Here is a 27,342-nt window from a genome sequence, read left to right as displayed (position 1 = left end):
CTTCCATATCTGGGCAGGGAGACCTTTGTCAGCCTCACACTCCCCCATGCCACACCTATGCCCTCCAGGTACATACTGAATGGGAGAGGAGCTGGAATCTAGATAGACAGTTGCTTATTCCTCTCCACAAAGAGCCTTAGTGGACTCAGCGTCACCTTTTTTCAGTTTTACCCAATCTGCCATACCTCGGCTGGCTTTCTCCACATGGGCCAGCTCGTCTGGAAACTTGAGGACATCAGGATACTGATTCTCACACAACTCGGCCAAAAAGTGCAGCAGTGTCATTTTCTGATCTGTGGACTTCGTGTCCCGGAGCTTGGGGTGAGTACAGAAACTATTAGTTCAAACACCTAAGACCGGTAGCCTTTCCCTCTGTGTGGTCCTGCTCTAACCTGACTTACCTTACAGAGGAAGCTGATGTTGAAGCCAAAAGCCCCAGCGTTCCTGGAGCCGGCGTTCATGTAGTTTCCTACCAGCAGGGTAAGCTCCAGAAGACTGGAGAAGCTGTCGCTCTTGCGCAGCTCTTCACACGCAGCAGTGACAGACACAATCTCTGGCTTGATGTTCTCCACCTGCTCATTGAACTGCAGCTTGAAGAGAATGGCATTGAGGCGAGGGCGCAGACGGGGCACAGTGCCCATCTAGTAGAGAAAACATGCAGTTCTGTGACACCAAAAGATACAGCCTTGAGGATAGGATAGCACTCTGGCTGTTGGGGAGGGAACTCTCACCACCACGCCAAACTGCTCGGACTCCGCCAGGTCATCATATTCATCCTTGAGCTCAGCAAGCATCTTCAACTGCTCTGGCTCTGGCATTTGTTTAATGAGGTTCTGGAAGAGAAACAGTGGGCTGTCCACTCGTGCCTCAACGACTGACTCATCACTCCTGCACTCCACCCAAGGACCATGAAGCAATCAATGCATGCTATAAAGGAACAGCCAGCCGATGAGATGGCAAGATTTTTGGAAAGATCCCAGAAATAACCTGACCATGAGAGAACTGGCAGACCTTAGTCAACGATGCTAGAGGGTAGCGTCACATCTAAGCAGATGGAGCTGACACAAGTGTGCAGCTGGAAATAGAGCCCACTAGGGCACGATGACCTCACTCCTTACCTGGATCATGGACTCAGTAAGAACAGCCTCGTTCACCTCCAGGACAACATTCTTGATCTCTTGGTAGGGCATGCGGAAGGACCCCAGAAAGATGGCTGCCAGGAGGTAAGAGGCACAGACATGTTCAACAAATCTCCCCAAAACTCATCCTATAAACCTAGGAGACTAGGGCTCTTTACAACCATACTGTTCTGTGCACATTACCCACATATGGATTCCTCTGTATTTGTTAACACTGAAGTCTCAGATTTATATTAAATATTGATGTTTATTAAATACTTCACCTCACTCACAGGACTCTTATCCTCAAAGCTCTCAGTGCCTTCACCTGCCAACTGTTAAATGTCCTGTTGTGCCCCTAAAACACACCTGTCTTTTGAGCTTTCTCGTTACCTCCCTGTTTCATTTTCTGAGTATCTGACTTAACCATCTCTCTCTCTCTTTTTCAGATTTATTTTATTTTTATTACAAAGTCGGATATACTGAGAGGAGGAGAGATAGAGAAGAAGTGGAGCTGCCGGGATTAGAACCAGCGGCCATATGGGATCAAGGCGAGGACCTAAGCCACTAGGCCATGCTGCCGAGCCCTTAACCATCTCTCTTTGCTTTCTATTACTTCCGTTTCCTTTGCTGCTGCTACTGGCTTTTTCTCTTCTCCAACCCCTTTGGTCAATTCAGCCATGTCATATATCTACTTTGACAGGCTGATGCCCACTGTGAATTCCTGATGGGCCCTGGGAAAGCTGGGGCTTGCGCGCTGCTTAGCAATCCTCTCCACAGTGTCTCAAACACCCACCACTTCTCCAGTTGTTCCAACAAGATCTTACTCTTCTTCATTGAGGAAAACTGATGCCACTGGTCATTGCTCACTTTTGTCTTCTGCCATATATAAGCTGAACTACAGCGAGGCTAGAAAAGGTTTGGCATAGGACTGTTTTATATTTGCTTAGAGACGTTTCAGTAGCAGAAGTACACTGCCTTTCCCACAGTCAGGTTTCTCATACCTTTAGTAATGACACACTCTGGGTGGCTGTTGTTACTTACAACAAGCGCAGCATCCCATACAGGAGCGCTGGTTCCAGTCTCGGCTATGTTGCTTCTGCCCAGCTCCCTGCTAAGGTACTTTGGAAGCAGCAGATAATGCTCAAGAATTCTAATCGCTGCCACTGATGTGGGAGATCTGGAGAGAATTGCAGGCTGCTGGCTTTGGCCTGGCCAGTGTAAGACCAATCTTCCAAACCCTTCCTCATGCAGCATTTCTATTACCAACATCTCTGTTTTCACAATTCTGATAACAATGTATTCTCCCTCACATCTTCAAGTCTCGTTTATTCTGTTCTCACAAAGCTAATGAAAAGATGAAAAGATGAAAGACTAAGACTCATCCTCGCCACCACTCACAGCTACCGTTCATCACTCCCTACCTAGGTCCCTCAATCCATCCTCACTATCCTTGGCACCACTTGTGCCGAGTGATCTAATCCCAAGCCCCACCCCCTTTATTCACTCAATCTTTAGGTCCAGTCCCATCTTCTTAATAAAGAAAGCAGAGGACATTGTCATAGTTTTCGTCCTAAACACTATTCCCCTAATTTAAGGCAGTAACCCAATTTACCTCTTTGTCTGTAAGTCCTCTACCAGCCTAGCAATGACTAAATTTCCTTCAGTAACGTCTTCAGCTTTTCTCAATTACTTACAACTATTCTCAGTTGCCTGCAGGCTGTTCACTGCCCCATGTCTTTGTACAGGGCATCCCATTAGTCATACAAGCTGCTGCCCATCCTTCACTTAATCCCATAATAGTGCTTTCAGCTCATCTGAAACACTGCCTCGTTCACACTGCCCTCTAGGACTAGCTCTCCAAGATTCCCTGACTAGATTTAGATGTTCCCTTGCCCAGCATGCTCAGTGTTCTAGCATTGCTCAACCACAACACTGACTAATCTTTGTTATTATTTCCCTTTCTTTCTCTAGTAGACATGTGAGGTACTTAATCACTCCTGAAATCACCAAATTGAAATTCCTCAGACCATTCTACTCTAAACCAATCTCATTAACCTCTTGAATTCTGTTTTCCATATTGATATCACTGCACTGGAAGTAAGATACCCTAGTCTTCCTGAATTTTCCAAAAAAGCAGTTACTCTTGCTTTATATTTTTAAGTACTACCTGTATCAAATCTGCAGTGGTCTGAAATTTTATCAATCAGATTTGTAAGTAGAAGCAGCAAGTTCAGAGCAGAACACCTCTCTGTAGTTATTGGTACTACTTTGAGAAATACAGAATAAACACTTCCTTTACTAAGTAATTTTACATTTCATTAAAGCCAGTGCTTCGGTTACTTTTCTATGGTTACAGTGAAAATAATTGAAACATTACAGTTTAAAACCCAGACCTATCTCATCATTAGGCAAATTCCTAACCCATTTCCTTATAATTAAACTAAAAACTTAATCTTACAGAACTATGAGACTAGATGACATGCTGGAGATGCATTAGTGCCTTGTGTACAGCAGTTAACCAAATGGAAGCCTGAGGTGGCAGGACCCTATATTGGACAGATAGCTGGAACCATAGTCACTCACAGAGATTCTGAGCCGTCTTGGAGTCCAACACCTTTAACTCTTTGACTTTTTTCTTTTGCACAGATTTTTTTTCTTCTCCACCTTCCTGGTCTTTCTTGGCTAGCAAGGGAAAAATTAAGAGCCGTGATTAAAGACAAATTACTTTCCATGCCTTATTTAACAATTCTTTACCTTGGAACGGTCTCTCTCTGCTGATGCTCCTCTTGTATTCCTTTCATGAGAACCTTTCCAACCACCTACCTTTCTGTTAACCCCACTGTAATAAATAGCTCCTTCTCATTTCTTTAACAATTATGGATAATTTTCATCTACCTACAGGGATTAGCAAAGTTTATCCTAAACTCTGCAGGCAATATAATATAATTTCTGAAGTTGCCAATTAAGCATGAAAGTTACCACAGAATAAATTTGTGTAGTTGTGTTCCAATAAAACTTTACTGATAAAACAGATGGTCCGCCTACATAAAGCAGTTCCCTAATCCATGTCCTACTCTTCCGCAAGTCATCTTTTTGTTCCCACTAAAAACTAAATTTATCCTTCAAGTTCTATCTTGAACATGACTTTCTCTAATAATTTCCTCAACTGCTTATGATCTCCTGAATCCCCACTGAATGTCATGTCTCCTTAACACTTCCTCTTACTGCATTATGAATACAATCCTCTGCTACAACTGTTATTCATATTTGCAAATCTTATACCATTTATTCCTAGTAGGATCTTACTGCTTAAATATGGTTTTCCACTTACTAGTACCAGCATCCCAGATGGGCACTAGTGGGTTTCCTGGTTATCTACCCGCCATCCAGCTCCCTGCTTGTCCCTTGGGATAGTAGTGCAGCACGGCCCAAGTCCTTGGGCTGCACACCCAAGTGGGAGACTTGAAGGAGGAGGCTCCTGGCTTCAGATGAGCTCAGTTCCAGCTATTGCGGCCATTTGAGGAGTGAAACAATGAATGGAAGATCTTTGTCTCTCCTCTCCATAAAATCTGTCTTTTCAATAAAAAAAAAAAAATAAGAAAAAAACCCTGGGCAAAAAAATATTTCTTTATATCACTTCCCCAGCAGCTGGTATGATAAAAAAAAATGGATGACACTGGCCAAAGCTGACAGTATGCAGTATAGGACAATAGGAACTGTTCTGGAGAGATAAACACCAGATACTATGTGCTACAGTGTAACCTGGTGCCAACATTTTAGAAAGCCAGATACAAGTGCCTCTGAAAGCAGAGTCAAGAAATGCCTGAGAGTTGCCACTATGCAGAGGAACTGGGTGCTTTAAGCATCAAATTGGGAGGAATACTTTTGAATACTAACCTATTGATACTATTTTAGTTTTAAGCCAGATGAAGATTCTTACCTTTGTACAAATAAGACAAAGCAAGTTGTATGACAAAACGCACAGAAAACTACAAAACATTCATTCATCCTATGGCCCAGGAGTAGTAGCCATCCCAGTTTGAAGAAAGCAGATGCTAACTACAGAAGGATTTATGAAGGCTCTATTCTGGGAAACATATGAAAGGAGAGAATAAAACAGAGGGGGACTCTTGCCTTACTGGAATTCACAGTCTAATAAAAGCAACAGCTTAACCACGGAATAGATGTAGCCAGTGAGGGGGGTAGGACAGCGGGAAAGACAGAATAGTAAAGACAGAAAAATGAAAATTATAATTGAGTAAAAACAGACTTACAACATTCAGACTGTAACACAAAAACCTTAAAGCAGGAAAGAAAAAACCAGATTCACTATTTTGCTTTTAATGAGATGAACGGTAACAGAGACGAGAAGGGATGCAATGCCCTCCAGTTGGGATACATGACTATGCAGCAATTCATGACATCCCAGTGAATTACAGAACTGATAATTCAATTAGACAGACAGATGCAAATGGACTTAAACCAAAATGGAGCAGCCTCATAGAAAAAAAAATTAATAGCTGGTCAGGCGGGGGTCTGGCACTGTGGCTTAACAAGTAAAGCCAGAGCCTGTGATTCTGGCATCCCAAGAGCGCCAGTTCACTGCTCCCTTTCCAGTCCTGCTCCCTGCTAAAGTGCCTGGGACTGTACCACCCACATGGGAGACCTGGAGGAAGCTCCTGGCTTTAGCCTGGCCCAGTGCTGTTGGTTGTGGTCATCCCCAGAGTGAACCAGTGGATGGAAGCTCTCTGTCACTCTCATTTTTATTTATTTAAGTCAGAGAGAGGAAGCGGGGGGTGGGGAGGAGGAGGAAAAGAAGAGAGAGAGAGAGATGTCTTCCATCCATGGAGTCATTCTCCATATGGTCATAACGGTCACAGCTGGGCTAGTTCCAAAGCTGGGAGCCAGGAGCTTCTTGGTTTCTCATGAGAGTGCCGGGCCCAAAGACTTAAGCCATGTTCTACTACTTTCCCAGGCTATAACCAGGGAGCTGGATTATAAAGTGGAATAGCTGGGAGATTAGCTTGCTATAACTTACACTGGCCCCTAACTCTACTTTCACATAAACTTATTTTGGGTCCTGTTGTAATGGTTCAATGGCTAAATCCTTACTTTGTAAGTGCCAGGATCCCATGTGGGCACTGGTTTGTGTCCTGACTGCTAACTTCCCTTTCAGCTCTCTGCTTGTGGCCTGACAAAGCAGTAGAGGATGGTCCAAAGCCTTGGGACCCTGCACCCATGTGGCACACCTAGAAGAAGCCTCTGGCTTTGGATCGCCTCATCTCTGACTACTGTGACCATTTGGGGAGTGAACCAGAAGACGAAGAGCTTTCTGTCTCTCCTCTTTCTAAACCTGATCTGCCTTTCCAATAAATCTGTAAACAAACTTTTTTTAAAGTGAGGCAAATTAAGGGACCAAAGTGAAATGAAAATAAAGCATCAGCATTCAAAGTGCTAAAACACCAATATCATTACACTAGGATAAATTCTCTATAATGTGAAACCTGGAGCAAGCTAAGACACCATATAAAGTGGTAAGACTCCAATATTAGGACCATTTCCTTCATGTAGTCACCTTGCCATGTGCCAAGTGGTCCCAGGCCATTTCCTGCCATGGAGCAGTTTGTTAGACTCTCCCCCGCACCACCACCTCACCCCAATAAAACTCTGCCTAAACTAAAAGCCTCTCTTTCTCTAAATCACCTCCGAACCTAAGATTTATTTATTTTTTTTTTAAAGATTTTATTATTATTGGAAAGCCGGATATACAGAGAGGAGGAGAGACAGAGAGGAAGACCTTCCATCCGATGTTTCACTCCCCAAGTGAGCCGCAACGGGCCGGTACGCGCCGATCAGATGCCGGGACCAGGAACCTCCTCCGGGTATCCCACACGGGTGCAGGGTCCCAATGCATTGGGCCGTCCTCGACTGCTTTCCCAGGCCACAAGCAGGGAGCTGGATGGGAAGTGGAGCTGCCGGGATTAGAACCGGCGCCCATATGGGATCCCGGGGCTTTCAAGATGAGGACCTTAGCCGCTAGGCCATGCCGCCGGGCCCAAGATTTATTTTTATTTCTATTGCAAAGCCAGACATACACAGAGGAGGAAAACAGAGAGGAAGAGCTTCTATCCGATGGCTCACTTCCCAAGCAGCTGCAATTGCCAGAGCTATGCCGATCTGAAGCCGGGAGCCTGGAGCCCCGTCTGGGTCACCCATGCAGGTATAGGGTCCCAAAACCTTGGGCTGTCCTCCATTGCTTTCCCAGGCTACAAGCAAGGGAGCTGGATGGGAGGCAGGGCCGCCAGGATTACAACCGGCACCCATATGGGATCCTGAAATATGCAAGGCAAGGACTTTAGTTGCTGAGCTCCGGTACCGGGCCCAAACTTAACATTTGGTGCCAAACCCAGGAGGAGGTGAGGACCTAGTCTCTGGCCTGAGCCAACTCTCTGGGTAGAAGCTGAAACACGGCCTCCTCTGAACTCCTCTTCCTCCAAGCTCTCTTTGTTCCTGCAGCAAAGAGTGGGTGAACAACCAACCCCTACGAACTACTTTACCCACCTGTAAACCCTCCCAGCCAGGCTGTCCCATGTGCCTGGACCCACCCACCATCTGGCCTTTTTTTTCCCTCTTTCTTCCTTTTGTCTCCCTCTGTCCAAAGGTCTCATGTTTGCTCTCCCCACTGGGGGATCTGATCTGTCACAATTACTCAGACTATCTTGTGAAAGAAATTTCTCATAGCTTCTGTATGCTACACCAATCACATTAACAATAGCCAACTACTGGCTGTGGATGATGTGCCAGTGCAAGCCTCTGCCTACTAACGGTTCAGTCCAAGTCTCCCCACAATGCACCTGTCCGGCTCCAAGCAGCCCACCGGCACTATAAAGAAAAAGGCTGGAATGTCAGGTTGAACAGACCAGGATGCTGGCTTGAGGCGAATGTGAGTGAGTCCAGGAAGAATCCTCCAAGCCTTATCTTCTCAGGAATGTCTGGCATGCCCTGCAGGAACCGCTCAGACCTTGTCATTGCTGGGAACCCAGGAACTGCTGCTGCCTTCTCCAACCTCTGAGCAGGAGATGCATAAAAGCCCAGTGCTGTATACCCTGAGCGGCCATTTCCCTGACGCGGTCACCCTGCCATGCGGAAGTGGTCTTGGGCAATCTCCCGCCAGGGAGCAGTTTGTCAGACTCTCCCCTGCGTAATAAAACTCTGCCTAAAGTGTGTAAAAAAAACAAAAAAGACTCCAGTACAAAAATAAAAATAAAAATGTTCAGAAACGCACAGCAAAATGAGGAACAAAACAAGTGTGTGTGTGTGTGTGGGGGGGTACCCAGTAATATGATGTCCCATAAGAAACATACTTCAAACATAAAGGCAGTTTAAAAGTAAAAGGCGAAGAGATGACATATATCATGCAGCCATGAATTTTTCCAAAGAAAAATGGCCATATTAACAGCAGATAACTAGCAATGAAGGATAGAGACATTACACAATGAATAAAAGAACGATCAATCAGGATTCTAAATGTGTATGAACCCAACACTAAATGGGCAAACATTACAAAAAAACACAAACAAAACAAAACAAAACAGAAAAACCACAATAGGCCCAGAGCGATAGCCTAGTGGCTCAAGTCCTCGCCTTGCCGGTTCTAATCCTGGTGGCCCCTCTTGTCATCCAGCTCTCTGCTTGTGACCTGGAAAAGCAGGTGACAACAGCCCAAAGCCTTGGGACCCTGCACCCACGTGGAAGACCCGGAAGAAGCTCCTGGCTTCAGATCAGCTCAGCTCTTCTTCTCTGTGTATCTGACTTTCCAATAAAAATAAACACATTAAAAAAATGATAGAAGTGAAATCACAATCATGGCCTGAGCCATGAGACAGACCTGAGCAATCTAACCAATCACAGGACCTAACTTTAACAATATACTTCAAATGCCCACTGAACATTCATCAAGACAGACTATACTTGGAACCACAAAATAAATCTCAACGTATTTATAGCACTGAAGTCAGACAGCCGATTATTTGATCATAATGGAGGTAAATATAAAAACAGGCAAAGGACTGGAGCAGCCGCTGTGGTTTAGCACGCCAAACCCACCTGCAAAGCCAGCATCCCATATGGGTGTTGGTTCAAGTTCAAGCTATTTCATTTCCACTCTAGCTTCCCTGCTAATGTGCCTGGGAAAGCAGTGGAGGCTGGCCAAAGGGCATGGGCACCTACACCATGTGGGAAACCCGAAAGAAGCTGCTGGCTCTGGCATGGCCCAGTCCCAGCTATTGTGGTCATTTGGGAAGTAAACTATCAGATGGAACTCTCTGCCTCTCACTCTGTAACCCATGCCTATCAAAATACATCTTTAAAAAAAATCAAGCTCCCTGCTGTGGCCTGGGAGAGCCATGGAGGATGGCTCAAGTCCTTGGGCCCCTGCACCTGCGTGGGAGATCCAGAAGAGGCTCCTGTCTCCTGGCTCTTGATTGGTTCAGCTCGGGCTGGTGCACCCATTTGGGGAGTGTGTCAGCAGATGGAAGATCTCCTTTACTCTATCTAACTCTGACTTTAAAAAATTTTTTAAAATTTATCAAATAACACTTACCAAGGTTTCCTTAATGCAGGGCTGAGTTAAGCAACCAGCTATAACACTGGCATCCTACATCTGATGCAGGTCCCTGCTAGAGAGCACCTGGGAAGATAATACCAGTTGGCTCAAGTACACAGGAGACCCAGACGTACTTCCTAGCTCCTGGCTTCAGTCCTGGCTATTGCAGCCATCTGGGGAGTTGAAGCAGATAGAAGATTTCTCCCTAATTCTGCCTTGCAAACAGAATAAACTTAAAAAAAAAATCTTAAATGTGATGACACTGTGGTTTTAAAGAGAATGTTTTTTTTTTTTAAATTATTTTTATTGGAAAGTTAGATATACAAAGAAGAGAGAGAGAAGATCTTCCATCCAATGATTCATTCCCCAAGGCGAGGACTTTAACCACAAGGCTAACGTGCCAGGCCTGAGAATGATCTTTTTAAAGTAAATATTTTTATTCATTTGAAAGTCAGAAGAGACAGATCTTCCATCTGATGATTTACTCCCTAAATAGCCAGGATTGGGCCAGGCTGCAGTCAGAACTCAGGAACTCAACCCAGTTCTCCCACACGAATGGCAGGGAACCAAATACTTGAGCCTTCACTTGTTGCCTCCCAAGGTGCACAGTAGCAAGAAGCTGGGATTGAAGAGAAGCCAGGGCTTGAACCCAGATATTCTAATATGGGATACAGGCATCTCAGTATCTTAACATCAGTGCCAAATGTCTGTCCCAAAGAGAATATCCTTACACTTAGAGCTGCACACTGAAGGATTTAGAGATACAGGGCCGTACCCACATCAAGACAGTTTAATGAAGAAACGGTCAACGCAGCATTAATAGTCACCAAAAGTGGAACAATCCAACTGTGTATCAGCTAATAAACGGAAAAATAAAATGTTCTATCTACACAATGGAATATTATTCATCTATAAATGAAGGAATGCTACAACACAGATCAATTTTTTATTCAACAACATTATTGAAAGAAGCCAAATACTAAGAGTACAAATTGTATGATTATCCTGATATGAAATGTCCAAAACAGGCAAATCCATGCAGATTGACAGTTCACAAACTAGGGACTGTAGGTAATGGCAGCTAATAGATTGTTTCTGTCTGTGTGATGAGAATGCTCTGCAATTAAGACTGGCAGTGGCTGCACAACTTTTTGTGTGCACACACAAGAAAGCAGAAGTGGGGCCAGTGCTCTGTGTATCAGGTTAAGCTTCTACCTACAGCACTAACATTGCATCGGGAAACCAGTAAAGGTTGTCCCAAGTGCTTGGCCCTCTGCATCCACATGGGAGACCCAGAAGAAGCTCCTTGCTCCCGACTCTAACCTGGCCCAGCCCTAGCCATTCTGCAACCACTTGGAGAGTGAACAAGTAAATGAAAGACCTCTCTCTGTATGTAACTCTGCTTTTCAAAAACCAAACTCACAGGATTGTATGATGATCAATTTTATCTCCACACAGTAAAAAGATGCATAGATAATATATCCATGCACATATACCATAGACCTAAATGGAAAACATGATTGTGATCAACATCTGGTAGAAAACAGGACAATTTTTACACCTTTGAGGTATGCAATGCTTCTTAAATATAAGAAGTACAAACCAGTCTGGCGCCATAGCCTAGCAGCTAAAGTTTGTGCCTTGAACACGCCAGGATCCCTTATGGGGGCTGGTTCTAATCCCGGTCGCCGTGCTTCCCATCCAGCTCCCTGCTTGTGGCCTGGGAAGGCAACTGAGGATGGCCCAAAGCCTTGGGACCCTGCACACTTGTGGGAAACCCGGAAGACCTCCTGGCTCCTGATCGGCCGTTGCAGTCACTTGGGGAGTGAATCATCAGATGGAAGATCTTCCTCTATGTCTCTCCTCCTTTCTCTATATATCTGACTTTGCAATACAAATAAATAAATCTTAAAAAAAAAGTACAAGCCATATGGTAAGCAGAATTGCAAACAAGTTTCCGTACCCCTAGTGTTCATGCCTGATCTAACCTTTCCCCCAAAGTATGTGGTGGGCCTGACCTCCTGTGGTAGCCCCTTTTAAACGAGGGCTTGTGGTTAGAGGGAAGAGAAGTCACAGTCAAAGTTGTAGCAAATACTCTTCTTGTAATCCTTCAAGAGACAACCTCATGTTGTGGAGGAGACAATGCAAGAGAAGTACTGAGTGGCCCCTAGGAACTGAGAACCTTAGCTGACAGACAGCAAGACAGCAGGGAACTACGACCTATAATCACAAGGAGCTGAACTCAGTCAAACACCACAAGCACCTGGGAGAGAACACTGAGCTCCCGTTAGCAATGCAGCTTGCCTTGAACCTTGACTTCAGCCTGCTCTGACCTTGACCAGAGGTAACTCAGATACCAGACCGAAAGAAACTGTGAGATAACAGACTTTTTATGTTGTTTTAACTCATTAAGTTTGCGGTAAATTTTCACATACCAATCAAAACTATTTAAACTTCTGTACTTTCCAACAGACCATTAAGAATGAAGACGTAACATTTACAAAGCATTTACTCGATAAAGGACCTGTATCTACAACACAAAAAAATATGCCTCTGTAAGACAACAACCTAATTAAAAAACACGGTGAAAAGATTCCAGCAGACACTTCAAGGATAATATATAGGTGGCAAGTAAGCACAAAGAACAATCCCCAACATCCAATCACTAGGAATACATACAAGAAATCAAAACTACAAAGCCTCACCCAGTAAAATCACTAAAATTACTAAGCAAAACAAAACTATTGGCAGTAAGTGCTGGTGGGAATGAAAATGCTACTGCTACTTTGGAAGCAGTCTGCAAGTTTCTTACACAGTTAAAAATACATTTTCTGCATGTTCCAACAATTCTATCCCTATGTGTTGGCCTAAGAAAAATAAAAAAAAAAATCTGGTGTGCAAATATTTCTATTGGCTTTATTCATAATTGCCAAAAACTGAGTAAAACTCAAATGTTCATCATCCAGAAAATGGACATAATGGATAAGCCCTCAGGAATATAAAGAACTGAACATGTACTGGTAACTCACAGGCTGGTACAGTGGCACAACAGGCATATCCTCTCCCATCCCTTATGGGTGCCAGTTCATGTTCCAGCTGCTCCACTTCCAATCCAGTTCTCTGCTTAAGGCCTGAGAGCAGTGGAGGATGGCCCAAAGCCTTGGGACTCTGCACCCACACAGGAAATCTGAACAAAGTTCCTGACTTTGGATCAGCTCAGCTCTGGCCATTGCAGCCATTTGGGGAGTGAACCATCAAATGGAATCTCTTTCTGTCTCTACTTCTCTCTCTGTAAAAATGTGCTAAATAAATCTTAAAAAAAAAAAACCAAAAAACAAAAAACAAAACCTCAGATACATCCAACTAAGTGAAAGAACAGATTCCAGATCTTACTCAGTGTATGATTCTGTTAATACTGTCTTTCTAGAAGACAAAATTAAAGAAACAAAAAACTGATTAATGATTTCCAGGGCCTGGCATTAAGAAGAAGGAATTGGCAAGTAGGCACAAGAATTTTTCAAAGTGATGAAAATGTTCAATACTTTGTCATTGTGACACTTACATAACCTATGTACATGTCAAAATTCAGAGAGACTGAACAAAAGCCTGAATTATACCCCAGTAAACCTAAATGAACTGTATCTTCAATGTCAATAAAACATAGTGGCTTAAAACTATTGAAATTACCACAAATATTTTGAGAACACATTAAAGAAATAAAGCGACAAAAAATTTCAGAAATAGATATATTTAGAATTCGATAAACTGGCAATTCAGATCAATACAAAAAGGGCAGTCTAGTCCAGGGAATGGTTAAGGTTTTGTTTTTGTTTTTTTTTTTTTTAATGCCTAGATATTATTTAAGGCTTTGTTGTTACACCCACTCAGTTCTACTGATAGGGTACTTCTATGAATGTAGCTGATGATGACTAACTGAATGGGTGTGGATGTGTTCCAATAATGTTTTTGATTTTTTAGAGTTACTTATTTGAAAGGCAGTTACAGACAGATGGAGAAACACAGTAATGAACACTGCATCCTCCAGTTCACTCTCCAAACGGCTGCACTGGCTGAGCCAGGCCGAGGCCAGGAGCCAGGAATTCATCTGGGTCTCCCAACGTAACAGGGGCTCAACCACTCGGGCCATCTTCTGCTGCTTTCCTAGGCATATCAGCAGAGTTAGTCTAGGAGCAGAGTAGCTAAGATTTGAACCAACAGTCATACAGGAAGCCATCAGTGGCAGTGGCATAATCTGCCACAAGGCGGGCCCCCAGTACAATCCTATCAGCCAGATCTCTTGGCAGGAGTTCACTGATCTCGAACCAAGCAATGTAGCTACTGGTTCTCTCTTCAACTTGAAAAAAAGTTAGGTCCTAACTTGATGCTAGTTACACACACACACACACACACACGCCTCTTCAAAATTATTAAATACTCAAATATAAAAAATATAAATTAGAATAAATAAAAACTTCAATGAGTGATTCAAAATCAAGATAGTTTGAAATAGAAGGCAGACTGATTTAAACTTGGGGTCACCATTGTGGACTAGAGGGTTAAGCCACGACTTGGGATGCCAAAAGCCCACAACAGAATGCCAAGTTCAAGTCTTGGCTATTCTGATTCCCAACCAGCTTCCTGCTAATACACACAGAAAGTCAGTGGAGAGTGGCTCAAATACTTGTGCCCCTGTCGCCCATGTGGGAGATATCCAGAAGGAATTCCTGGCTTCCAGATTCAACCTGGCACAGACCAGGATGTTGCCGCAATTTGAGAAGCAACAATCACTGTACTCTTACCCACTTACATTATTTGCTGTCAAATGTATCTTTAAAAACATTTTCTGGGCGCGGTGTGGTTGCCTAGCAACTAAAGTCCTCATCTTGCATGTGTTGGGATCCTGTATGGGTGCCAGCTCGTGTCCTGGCAGCCCTGCTTCCTGCTTGTGGCCTGGGAAAGCAGTGGAGAACAGCCCAAGGCCTTGAGACCCTGTATCTGCATGGGAGACCCAGAAGAGGCTCCAGGCTCCCGGCTTCAGATCGGCTCAGCTTCAGCTGTTGCAGCCACTTGGACAACGAATCAGCAGACAGAAGATCTTTCTGTCTCTGCTACTCTCTATATATCTGACTTTCCAATAAAAATAAAACATCTTTAAAGAAATTGTTTTCCAATCTTGACTTGAGATGGGCATTGCAGCACAGGTTAAGCTGTCCTTTGCAATATCCATATCCAATATGGGAGTGCTATCTGAAGTCCTGGTTACTACTCTATTTAGGATCCAACTTCCTGCTAATGTGCCCAGGAGGGCAGAAGATGATGGCCCAAGTGCTTGGGTCCCTGTCATCCATGTGGGAGACTCAATTAGAATTTCTGATTCCTGGCTTCAGCCTGACCCAGCCCCAGTCAGTAAGCGCTTTTGGACAAGGCACCAGTGGACGGAAGCCATCTCTGTCATTATGGGTGGCAGGGGCCCAAGCACTTAGGCCATCCTGTGTTGCCTTTGCAGATACATAAACAGAGAGCTGGATCAGAGGAGCAGCAGCTGGTATCCAAACTGGTGGCTCCAGTATGCAGTGTTGGTGTTGCATTATTGAGGCTTCACCTCTGTGCCACAATGCTGGCCCCAGATAAATCAATCTTTTTCCCCTTAGGGGAAAGCTTTATTGACTATATGATATGGAACGTAAGCAGAAAGATGGTAGAAAGTTAAGACTTCCAAAAGGATGAAAGGGTGTAGGGGTGGATAGGGGCATCCAGGAGGCAAAAACAGCAGTGGGGGTAGGGGTGAGCAGAGTGAGGGGCAAGGATCCTCCCTACCCAAGCAGGAAGACATGCCTTCTTCCTACACAGCAGGCTCAGCTTCCTACTGTGATAAATCAACCTTTTTAGGAAATATTTCATTGTGGTAAAAATCATATGAAATTTGAAAAGAAACGGGAACTTCTATTTCCAGTAATGGGGACAATTCTCCATGGAAAATATCTAAATATGCTGGCACGATATTTAGAACGTCACCTTGAAAGCATGGAATAATTGAGAAGATGGTGGTGAAGTGACCCAGAGAAGCAAGCAAACACTGCAGCACTATTCTAATACCAGCTTGATTATTCTGTGGGACAGATTGGAAGGAAGGCCTGGTTTCTGCCCCAAGTTGGGAGCCTCTTTCTTCACTTAGCAGACAGTGTAATAGATTAAGTCTTCAGAGGAAAACTGAACCCACAGGAAGCCTTAAGAAGACTATGCTGTGGGAACAGCTGGGCCTGAGGTAGACCAAGCCTCCCCTCCCACAGTCCAGTCACTGAATGGGCTAAGGTCATTAGCCCCTCTCTCTTCTGTGTGACAGTGAGAAACGTGACCTCTTTTCAGAAAAAGGTAACCATACCTTCAGATGCCATGATTCTGTATATGTAACATCTGGTACTATCCAAAATTACCAGGTATGCCAACAAGCAGAATCATTTTCCCAAGTTCAAGAGAGGGGGAAATATAACATATGCATGACTCAGAAATCAGACCTGGTAAGAACTCTGCAATACTGATCATTAACATTTTCAAGAATGGAAAGGGAAAAAATGTAGAATTAAATGAAGATGGAGAAGTTCACCAAAGAATGGGTGAAAACAATGGATATTTTACAGCTTAAAAAATTTAACAGCGAGGCCCAGAGCAGTAGCCTAGTGGCTAAAGTCCTTGCCTTGTACGTGCCAGGATCTCATATGGGCACCAGTTCTAATCCTGGGGGCCCCTCTTCCCATGCAGCTCCCTGCCTGTGGCCTGGGAAGGGAGTTGAGGAGACCTGGCGGGAGCTCCTGGCTCCAGATCGGCTCAGTTCCGGCTGTTGCAGTCATTTGGGAGGGGTGGGAATGGTGAATCATTGGACACAAGGTCTTCCTCTCTCTCCTCTCTGTATGTCTGACTTTGGAATAAAAATAAATAAGTATTTTTACAAAAGTTTAACAGAAATAATGAGCACAGTAAACAGGTTTAAAGGAATAAACCAAAGCAGACAAATTAAAAGCTGTAAAGAAAGGTCCCAATACATATAATTAGAAGCCATATTTATGGAGAAATCTATGAATTTTCCAAAAGTGATGAAAGATTTGAACACACAGATCAAGAAGCTAGGACAAGTGTGATGATGCTAGTGTAATGTGCCAGTGTGTGGCGCTGGCATCTCATATAGACACTAGTTTACATCCCAGCTGTTCCACTTCCAATCTAACTCCCTACTTATAGCCTGGGAAAGCAGCGGAGGATGGTTCAAAGTTGGGACCCTGCACCTATGTGGGACACTGAGAAGACGCTCTTGGTTCTTGGGTACGGATCAGCTCAGCTCTAGCCATTCTAGCTATTTAAACAAAGGGAAGAACTTCTATCTTTCTCTCCTCTCTAAAATCAGCCTTTCAAATAAAATAAATCTTTTATAAAAGAATCAATAAGCTCACAAAGCCAAAGATAAATACAAAGAAAACCACATTATGGTCCATCATCAGGGTATAGGTATAAGAATCAGGCACAGTAGCAGAGTATAGAACATACTGCCTTGAAATGAACTGTAAGACTGACACAGGAGTTTGAAAAAAAAGAGGAGGAAAAAGAGTAGATGAAATACAACTAGGTCCAGTCAAGAAACAGAATTCATGGGGCTGACATTATGGTGCAGTGGGTTAATTACCACCTGCAATGCCAGCATCGCACGTGGACACCAGTTCATGTCATGGTTGGTCCACTCCAATCCAGCTTCCTGCTAAAGGGCTTGGGAAAGCAGTGAAAGATAGCCTAAATCCTCGCGCTCCTGCAGCCATGTGAGAGACCCGAACGAAGCAAATGGAATCTCTTTTTCTGTCTTCCTCTACTCCCTCCATCTCTAACTCTGTGTTAGAAATAAAAACAAACAAACAAACTACCTGGATTCATTACCAGCAGACTTGAATTAAAATACAAAAGGCAGTATTGACACAAATGCAAAAAGGAAGAAAACCACTAGAAAGATGCTTTTGAATGAACAGAAAATGATAGTGGTAAAAATACTTGGAAGAGTTTAAGGGTTATGTAGAATCACAATGCATAATATCAAGAACTCAAATGGTGGGCCTGGTGTGATGGCTTTGCGGCTAAAGTCCTCACATTGAACGTGCCGGGATCCCATAGGGACACTGGTTCTAATCACGGCTGCTCCACTTCCCATCCAGCTCCCTGCTTGTGGCCTGGGAAGGCAGTCGAGGACAGCCCAAAGCCTTGGGACCCTGCAGCCGTGAGGGAGACCTGGAAGAGGATCTGGGCTCCTGGCTTCGGATCAGCACAGCACCAGCTGTTGCGGTCACTTGGGGAGTGAATCACCAGGAACAGAACCGGCGCCTAGATGGAATCCTGGTGCATTCAAGCCCAGTCGCTAGGCCACTGCACTGGGCCCCCAAGGTTATACTTTTTAACACCTTCCACATGACACAAGAACTTTATATTTTAGTCACATTTATTGCATACCTTCCAGTTGAGTTTTTTTCCTAAGACTTATTTTTTTTTATTGCAAAGTCAGATATACAGAGAGGAGGAGAGGCAGAGAGGAAGATATTTCTCTATATCTGCCTTTACAATAAAAAATAAAATATCTAAATTACAAAAAAGTATAACCTTAGCATCCATGCTATCATCTCTAACATATCCACTAGAAGAACAGTAAAAAAGATTTATAAGAATAGGGGAAATACAAAACAATAAAATTTCATTGTAACCTATCAGAAGGCAAGAACAGAAAAAAGGATAAAATTAGGAAACAGAAAACAGTAACATAGTACAAATCAACTCAAATGGACTACTTTGTCAAGAAAAGACTAAATTCAGATTCAATTCTCCAAATAGTCACTAATATGCTGCTTTCAAGGACAGGGAATATGATCCAAAAGAAAGCTGCAGGATCAATGCCAACATCAGAAATAGCATTACTAATAACTACTAGCAACAGAAATTTTTCATAATGATAAAAGTACAATTCTACATCCATTCACTTACTAAGTTTCAAAATACATGAGGCAAACAAATAACTAGAGGTCAAAGTATAGTGTAAGAATTAACACCTTACACAAGTAATAAAACAAGCAAACAAAAGCATCAGAGGAAACATTCTGAACATCATCTAACAACACGCCCAGCAATAACAAATTACGCCTCTTAAAACGTGTATGTGGCACATTTAACAGACAATACTAGATGCTAGGTAAAAGTAAGCCTCAACAAATTCCAAACGATGGAACTCATTTTCATTCACAGTAAGCTACCGTACTACTAAATATTAGGCTCAAAATCAGTTAAAAAAAAAATTACAAGAAAATCCTCAACTATTGCAATATTTATTAAACAAATATATATATAACTAGATTCAGGTAAGAAATCAGAACAGCAACTAGAAAATAATTTGGAACAAAATCAACACATTATATAAAGCAAATGAAACATTTGGGAAATAAGACGGTAGATTTAAAAATCATTTTAATAATTACATTCACTGTAAAGTTTATATGCTCCAGTTAATATCAGTATTATCAGCTGGATGAAAGAAAATGCTCCAGGGGCTGGCAACATGGCATAGTGCGTAAGGCTGCCACATGCAAGCACCAGAACCCCATCTGAGTACCGGGGAAAGCAGCAGAAGGTGGCGTAAGTGCCTAGGCCCCAAGACCCACACAATTCCTGGTTCCTGGCTTCAGACTGGTCCAGATGCAGCCACTGCGGCCATTTCAGGAATGAACCAGCAAATGGAAAACCTCTCTCTTCCTCTCTACCTCCCCTTCCACCCTCATAACAATGTCTTTCAGATAAATGGGAATAAATTTAAACAATAGGAACAATCCCAGGGACCAGCCATATGGCACAGTGGATTGAACATGCTATGAGTGCCAGTTCAAGCCCTGGCTGCTCTACTTCTAAGCCAGTTTCCTACTAATGCACCTAGAAAATGGCATTGGTTCCCTGTACCCATGTGGAAGACCCAGAGGGAGTTTTTGGCTCATGAGCGTTGGCCTGGTCCAGCCCAAACTTTGGAATCCATTTAGCAAATGAGGCAGTAGTTGGAAAAACAAAAGCTTTTTTTAAAAAAATTTATTTGAAAGGTAGAGTCAGAGAGGTGAAGAGACAGAATCCACCATCTGCTGGTTCACTTCTCAAACAGCTGCAATGGCCAGGACTGGGCCAGACCAAAGCCAGGAACCTGGAACTATTTCCAGTTCTCCCACGCGGGTGGCATACTTGCATTCCCTCCCCTCCACTAGTTTTCCCAGGCACATTAGCAGGGAGCTGGATGGAAAGTGGAGTAGCTGGATCTTAAACTGGCACCCATATGGGATGTCAGTGTTGCAGGCACTGTGCCACAATGCTGGTTCCAATTACCTTTTTTTTTTTTTTTAAAGATTTATTCATTTTATTACAGCCAGATATACACAGAGGAGGAGAGACAGAAGAGGAAGATCTTCCATCCGATGTTTCACTCCCCAAGTGAGCCGCAACGGGCCGGTACACGCCGATCCGATGCCGGGAACCAGGAACCTCTTCTGGGTCTCCCACGCGGGTGCAGGGTCCCAATGCATTGGGCCGTCCTCAACTGCTTTCCCAGGCCACAAGCAGGGAGCTGGATGGGAAGTGGAGCTGCCGGGACTAGAACCAGCGCCCATATGGGATCCCGGGGATTTCAAGGCGAGGACTTTAGCCTCTAGGCCACGCCGCCGGGCCCCCAATTACCTTTTAAAACAATATTTTAGCAAAGAAAATGAAAAAGTCTCAATATATATTGTGTATAAGAGAAACATCTAAAACAGGGATACACTCAGGTGAAATCATAGTGATAAGTAGTAGGTTCTATCAGAGAAATTCTAGCAAAAGGAGATCACATTAAGTGTCTCATAAAAATGGTCTTTAAATTGGCAAAAAAGCAGTGTCAAAGATAAAAGGGGACCCTCTATAATGATTAAAAAAACTAGTTCACATCGAAAATATAAGAAACTTGAATTTGTGGGAACGGCACGATGTTCTAGTGGCTAAGGTCCTAGCCTTGAACGTGCCAGGATCCCATATTGGTGCCAGTTCTAATCCTGGAAGCTCCACTTCCCATCCAGCTCCCTGCCTATGGCCTGGGAATGAATTCGAGGAAGGCCCAAGGCCTTGGGACCCTGCACCTGCGTGGGAGACCCTGGAGAGCTCCTGGCTTCGGATCAGTGCAGCACCAGCCATTGTGCTCACTTGGGGAGTGAATTATCTGACGGAAGATCTTCCTCTCTATCCTCCTCAGTGTATATCTGACTTTGCAATAAAAATACCATATATCTTAAAAAAAGAAATTTGAATTTGTATATACCTAATAACATGCTTCTAAGGTATAATAAGCAGTAAACATGCACAACCTGAACTGAATTGTAAGACAAACCTAAACCTAGGATGTATGCAGGGTCATAAGAGACAAAGACCGATCAACTCTAGGCACTGGGGCTCCATCTCTGGCTGTTGGACTGCTGGCAACTGTGAGGCCTCCTCTCCCTATCCCCGTGGCCTCTGGCTCCCCTCCTCCGGCACCAGCACGAGCTATGAGATCATCAAAAAGCTTACGGAAATTCATAGTACAAAAAAAGCTATGTATGGATTTCTAAGAATTTCTGTGTCAAAAGCTCATTAACTTATTATATCCTACCTGAACATTTTGATTTTGAGACAAAAGCAGAACAAGACATCAGTTTGAAAAGAGCCATCCGGGCCCGGCGGCGTGGCCTAGCGGCTAAAGTCCTCGCCTTAAAAGCCCCGGGATCCCATATGGGCGCTGGTTCTAATCCCGGCAGCTCCACTTCCCATCCAGCTCCCTGCCTGTGGCCTGGGAAAGCAGTTGAGGACGGCCCAATGCATTGGGACCCTGCACCCGCGTGGGAGACCCGGAAGAGGTTCCTGGTTCCCGGCATCGGATCGGCGTGCACCGGCCCGTTGCGGCTCACTTGGGGAGTGAATCATCGGATGGAAGATCTTCCTCTCTGTCTCTCCTCCTCTGTGTATATCTGGCTGTAATAAAATGAATAAATCTTTAAAAAAAAAAAAAAGAAAAGAGCCATCCACAGAATAACATAGATGCTGCACTAACTGAAGGTAACATCATGATGCTACAGGAGAAATGTATGGGGACAAAGTCCCAGAGAAATCAACTGTTTACAAATGAGAAATGCTGATGATGAAGCATATAGTAGCAGACTACTCACAACAAAGTACAAGAAAAAATTCACCCTGTTTGTGTTTGACTTCAACAGGACCAACAATTACCAGCAGAAACAACATCCAATAGACATCTCAGTTAAGCTTATACACTGCTACATAAAAACTAATATAGGACAAATTTCCTTCTCACTGAATGCCAAAACTGTTGCGCCCAGATCAGCTGCAGACAAGAATACAGCTTTTATTTTCTTGTGACGGTACTTGAAGGGTGTCACAGGTGGCGGCTTAACAGACACACCACCACAAAGCTAGCCTCAAGAACACCGCTTTCAATGGGAAAACAACATTTTTAAAGATTTACTTATTTGGTTCAAAGTCAGTATTACAGAAAAAGAGGCAGGGAGAAGTGGAAGGAGACAGACATTTTTCCTCCCAGGATGACCAGAGCTGAGCCAGGCAAAGACAGGAGTCAGGAGCTTCAACTGTGTCTTCCAAATGGGTGGGGGCTCAAAGTGTGTTCGTGGGACACACTTTGCTGCTTTCCCCAGGCCATTAGCAGGGAGTCAGATTTTAAATGGAACAGCCAGAACTCAAACCAGATGGACGCTCCCCAAATGGACATAATGGTCAGAGCTGAGCCAATCCAAAGTCAGGAGCCAGGAGCCTCTTTCGGGTCTCCCACACGGCTGCAGGGTCCCAAGGCTTTGGGCTGTCCTTGACTGCTTTCCCAGGCCACAAGCAGGGAGCTGGATGGGAAGTGGAACCGCCAGGATTAGAACTGGCATTCATATGGGAGATCCCAGCGCGCTCAGGGCAAGGACTTTAGCTGCTAGGCCATGGCACCGGGCCCTGAAATTCTTTTCTTACAGAAAGATAAGAACCTCTATTGCAGCCATCTCCTGTAACCACATATTTGTTCTTCAAAGTAAATGTCAGGATGCTCTGGGTTGGGGTGGAAGGGAGAATGTGGGGCTTCTAGGTCTCACTGATGCCTCCTCTTTGAGCTGGCTGTTGGGTCATTAGGTATTAATTTCACTTTCAATTATTTGAAAACCCACTGAACCACACAGAAGATTGCACACTTCAACCTGAAATAAGAAAAATCAAGATATACACTCACAAAACAGCACATGCAAAATCGATGCATATGAATCTTAACTATAAATATGTGAATGCATATTAAAACTGTCCACAGAGCACGAAACTGTGAGAAAAGCAAGACAAGCATGGCTTTGGGTGCCATCTATTGTATCTTCTTGTTCTTTTGGCAGCCAATTTGCTTCCACTATGACATGGGGTGGGAGGGACTCTGCGACAATCAGGAGAAAAGTCAAAATAAAAATAGGGAATCCGGGGGGTGCTGCCATTAGCAATCATCCTAGCCCTACACGATAATATATTATTCAGCACACAAAAACTCCTAGCATTTAACATTCAACCTTATCAATATTCTTAATAGAGCAAGGATGGAAAGCCGGAACAAAAGCTCAATGCCATGTTTTACACAAAGAATGATAGCAGGGGCCAGTGTGGTGAAGCAGTAAATTAAAATGCTGCCTATAACACCTGGTTATAGTGCTGGTTATAGTCCCAGCTGCTCAACCTCTGATCCAGCTCCCTGCTAACGTGCCTGGGAAGGCAGCAGAAGAGGATTCAAGTACTTGGGCCCTGCATTCACTTTGGAAATCAGGCAGAAGTTCCCAGCTCTTGCTTTGGACTGGCCCAGCTCTGGCCATTTGGCCATTTGGGAAGAGACCAGCAGATGGAATCTGTCTCTCCTCTCTCTCTCTAAACATGTCTTTTAAATACAAATACATCTTTAACACAAAACAAAATGCTATCAATACCAGAGTCATTCTGGCTTAGACAACTGTGTGAAAACCAGAAATGAAAAATCAGAGTTGTGGGGCCCTGTACAGCAGCCTAGTGGCTAAAGTCCTCGCCTTGCATCCGCTGGGATCTTATATGGGTGCTGGTTCGTATGCTGGCTGCTTCACTTCCCATCCAGCTCCCAGCTTGTTGCCTGGGAAAACAGTCGAGGACAGCCCAAAGCCTTGGGACTCTGCACCCATGTGGGAGACCCGGAAGAAGCTCCTGGCTCCTGGCTTCAGATCGGCTCAGCTCCAGCTGTTGCAACCACTTAGGGAGTGAACCAGTGGATGGAAGGCCTTTCTGTCTCTCCTTCACAAAAATAAATGAATCTTTAACAAAAAATGAAAAGAAAACAACAAAAAAAAGAGTTGCATACAGTCAGCACCCTAGCACAAAAGAGCAGGAAGGGGTCTCTGATCTGCAAAGACTAAGATTCTCCACAGACAGAAGACACACCCCTGTCACCGAAGTGACTGCTTAACAACAACAACAAAACAAAACAAACAAAAACCCAGTATGCCAGGGAGCCAAGGGTCATGGTGCAGCAGTTAACTGCCACCACAAGGCCAGCATCCCGTGCCAGAGTACTAGCTTGAATCCTGGCTGCTCTGCTTAATGGACCTGGGAAAGCAGCTGGAGGTGACCCAAGTACTTGGACCCGTGTCACCTATATGGGACTCAGATAAAATTCCAGGCTCCTGGCCTCAGACTGGACCATGCCTGGCCACTGTGGTCACTTGGGGGAATGAACTAGAGGACGGGAGATCTTTTTTTTGTCTCTCCTCTCCCTCTGTCACTCTGCATTTCAAATAAATATACATCTTTAAAAAAAAACCTTGGCAGTGCCAAGGTTCTTGCTCTTCACTGCTGCAACCTTGACCTTGACAGCAGATTCTATGCCCTTAGCCCTATGGGAATTACAGCTTCCAAACTAGGCATGGTGCCAATCTAAGTCTCCAAGGGACCAGATTGTAGAGTGCCCTGCCAGCCTTGCCAAGAAACTGACCCTCAAATTCCCTTCTGTGACCTATGCTCTCCCTAAGAGCAAGGGAGCTGACTTCCACAGCTGCTGAGAGTGACATTCGTAAGCCCATTTCAGCAGGGGGAGGGGCCAGGGCATCCAGCAACAGCTCACATCTGCATCTGCACACACCTCGTTGGAAAAGGCCACGGGGAGGAGCCAGGATGCTATAATCCTGAAGCAGGGAGGGAATGGGCCCTTTCCCCCAACCCCCACAACACTGCAATATTCTCTTTCTGTAAACTGATCCATGAAGTGCTATTAACTCATTAAACTAACCAGGGAGAAAAACTGCTTCTTAAGTCATCAAAGTACCTGGGAGAAAAAGCAGAGGATCTGGACTCACTTAAGGGATGCAGCTTCAGGCACTGGCAAAATACACTACCCTAAAGTTTTCCTTTAATAGCTAGGGGAAGGGAAGGTCCGCTTGCTCGACAGGTCCTCTGTGGAAAGAAGCAGACAAAACTCAGCAGAATCCAGACCGAGAGTACACCTCTTCCAGCCTAATGACTGGGGGATGGGGGGATTCCAAAGGTGAGGGGCTCTTCCTCCAGAGGAAGGGAAGGTTGGCTTCCTGTAAACCTCAAGAGACAGCAGGTGACAGTCTCTGCCATTATGTGGGTGACCTGGCTCCCACATAATGCAGGCATTTAGGGAGTGAATCAGCATGTGGAAAATAATTTCTCTGATTTTAGGAATCTTACAAAGAACATCCTAGTCATCCTGTTTAGGAAAAGCACCTAACCCCAGACTGAGCATCCATCTGAAGCAGAGACGATTCCTGCCTGCAGGCTCAGAAGCCCCCTGTCACTGTGGATCAAACATCACTGTGCTCTGTGCTCAGCTGGCAGGGACTTGCTGCATCGACTGCTCGAGATGCAGGCGGCCTGTAGCAAGGTATGACCCTGGGGAGCAAGTGCTGAGTAAAGGCGTCGGTCTGCAGCTGCGCCTCAGCCTGCCTCTCCCTCCCCCTCTCCCCAGGCAGACTCCTCCTTTGCCTAAATCTTTTCTTCCTGCGTCACTTACACAAAATGGAGTTAGCTGGAAGCAAAAGCAATCTGTCTAAAATGGCTGAATGCAGTAGGGAGTGCCAGGTACCAAATCAAAGGGAAAGGGCGCCCCCTGCCGTCTCATGGGGGGACCCTGTTTCTCATTTTTTGTTAAAAGAATTCAAGTCAATTTTTCTTTGATTTCTGCTAGCTTTGTTGGGCTCTAAAATTCAAAGAATATAAAAAGGAAAAATACTTTGTGTTTGAAGAGAACAGAGTGGAAGACACTGTCAGCAGCCCAGTCCCAGTTAATATTTGGTTGTGATTAGTAACAATTTCTAAGAACACCCAGAGCCCAGAGCAGAAGGGAGGGCCTTCTATAGCACACTAGCTCCCAACCTTAGTCATCAGCTCACAGCCTGGCAGACCCACTGTTATAGCCACCACTTCCCCAGGAATTCCTGTGGAAGGCTTTCCTCAATGAAAACCACAAACAGGATATGGAGGAGTGGGGAGCTGCCTGACATCCTGGAAACTAAGTTCTTAAGAACTGCAGGTGGGAGTGAGTAAACTGGGCAAGGAAGAGGACTTTGGAAAACCCCCCAGAACACAGACCAGAACTGGTTATATTTGCAGGGCTGGGAGACTCAGGCTGAGATGTAAAGCAACTCACCTAACCTTAATTCTCACTTACTCAACACTGAAGCATTACTTGCTCTGCCCAAAGAAAACCATGTGTCCTTATTCCACAGGCAACACCTTTCATAACCCCATGCCACGTCTCCCTTGAGTAAGCCAAGTACCTGACAATAAAAACGCAGACGGGTAGAAAAACATTTACATCACTAACTGTTCCTACTACTTAAGTGAAGTAGCAACAGTGAGCCAGGGCCCTAAGGTGACACAAGGCTGCACACTTAAGCAAGGAGCACAGAATCACAACAGGAAGTTAAAAAACAAGGTGCCTCTGGTACCGCTAGAATGCAGTTCTGTGTCAGAAATGTGATCTCAGTCTCCTGGAGATAATTGGAAAAAATGAACGTTTAGTAACAGTTCAGGGAAATAACATCAATGTTCTAGTGATGCAATCCCCAGGTCCAATAGCATGCCATAAGCCACGTCTGTTAAGCACTACATAAACCCTGCAGTTCTGGGAGGCTCAGGTGGAATGGCTCTCATTTCTACTCCTGATGTCTGTAACACAGAGGGTGCATTCAGTACCTGCAAGCTATGGTATCAGAAAAGTAAGGTGACCCAATGATAGTTATCCCTGCCCATAGGGATCACTGATCTCTTGTCCACGACACATGGGTATGTGCATCCATCAAATATCGCTGGACTAACTATTGTGGAATGAAAGCTTTAAGGAGGGACAGGGCAAATTGGCAAGAGATGCTTAAAACTGAAGAGCAAGAACAAAGCTACAGCAGAATCCCAAGGCTACAAGATCCAAACACCAAGAGTTAGGAAGGAGAAAAAGTGGAAAGGGTTAGCAGAAAGTGGTATTTAAAGTGTTGGAGCGTATGCCTCACGTCAGGGACCTAGGATGAG

The 27,342-nt window shown here is 44.4% G+C and overlaps 1 protein-coding gene across 2 annotated transcripts in view; it reads right to left on the bottom strand.

Annotated features, from left to right (window-relative positions):
- Nucleotides 1–27,342, bottom strand: part of DIAPH1 (diaphanous related formin 1) — a 105,618-nt gene that overhangs the window by 8,889 nt on the left and 69,387 nt on the right. For both annotated transcript variants that reach the window (XM_058677580.1, XM_058677581.1), the window contains 5 exons: nt 3,705–3,803; nt 1,119–1,213; nt 732–833; nt 402–641; nt 186–315 (listed from right to left, as the gene is read on the bottom strand). In XM_058677580.1, the coding sequence (XP_058533563.1) occupies nt 186–315; nt 402–641; nt 732–833; nt 1,119–1,213; nt 3,705–3,803 (666 nt within the window). The remainder of the gene's footprint in view (nt 1–185; nt 316–401; nt 642–731; nt 834–1,118; nt 1,214–3,704; nt 3,804–27,342) is intronic.

This window comes from Ochotona princeps, chromosome 19 (assembly GCF_030435755.1).
Source record: "Ochotona princeps isolate mOchPri1 chromosome 19, mOchPri1.hap1, whole genome shotgun sequence".
Taxonomy (NCBI): Eukaryota; Metazoa; Chordata; class Mammalia; order Lagomorpha; family Ochotonidae; genus Ochotona; species Ochotona princeps.
This window is presented reverse-complemented; position numbering and strand designations above follow the sequence as displayed.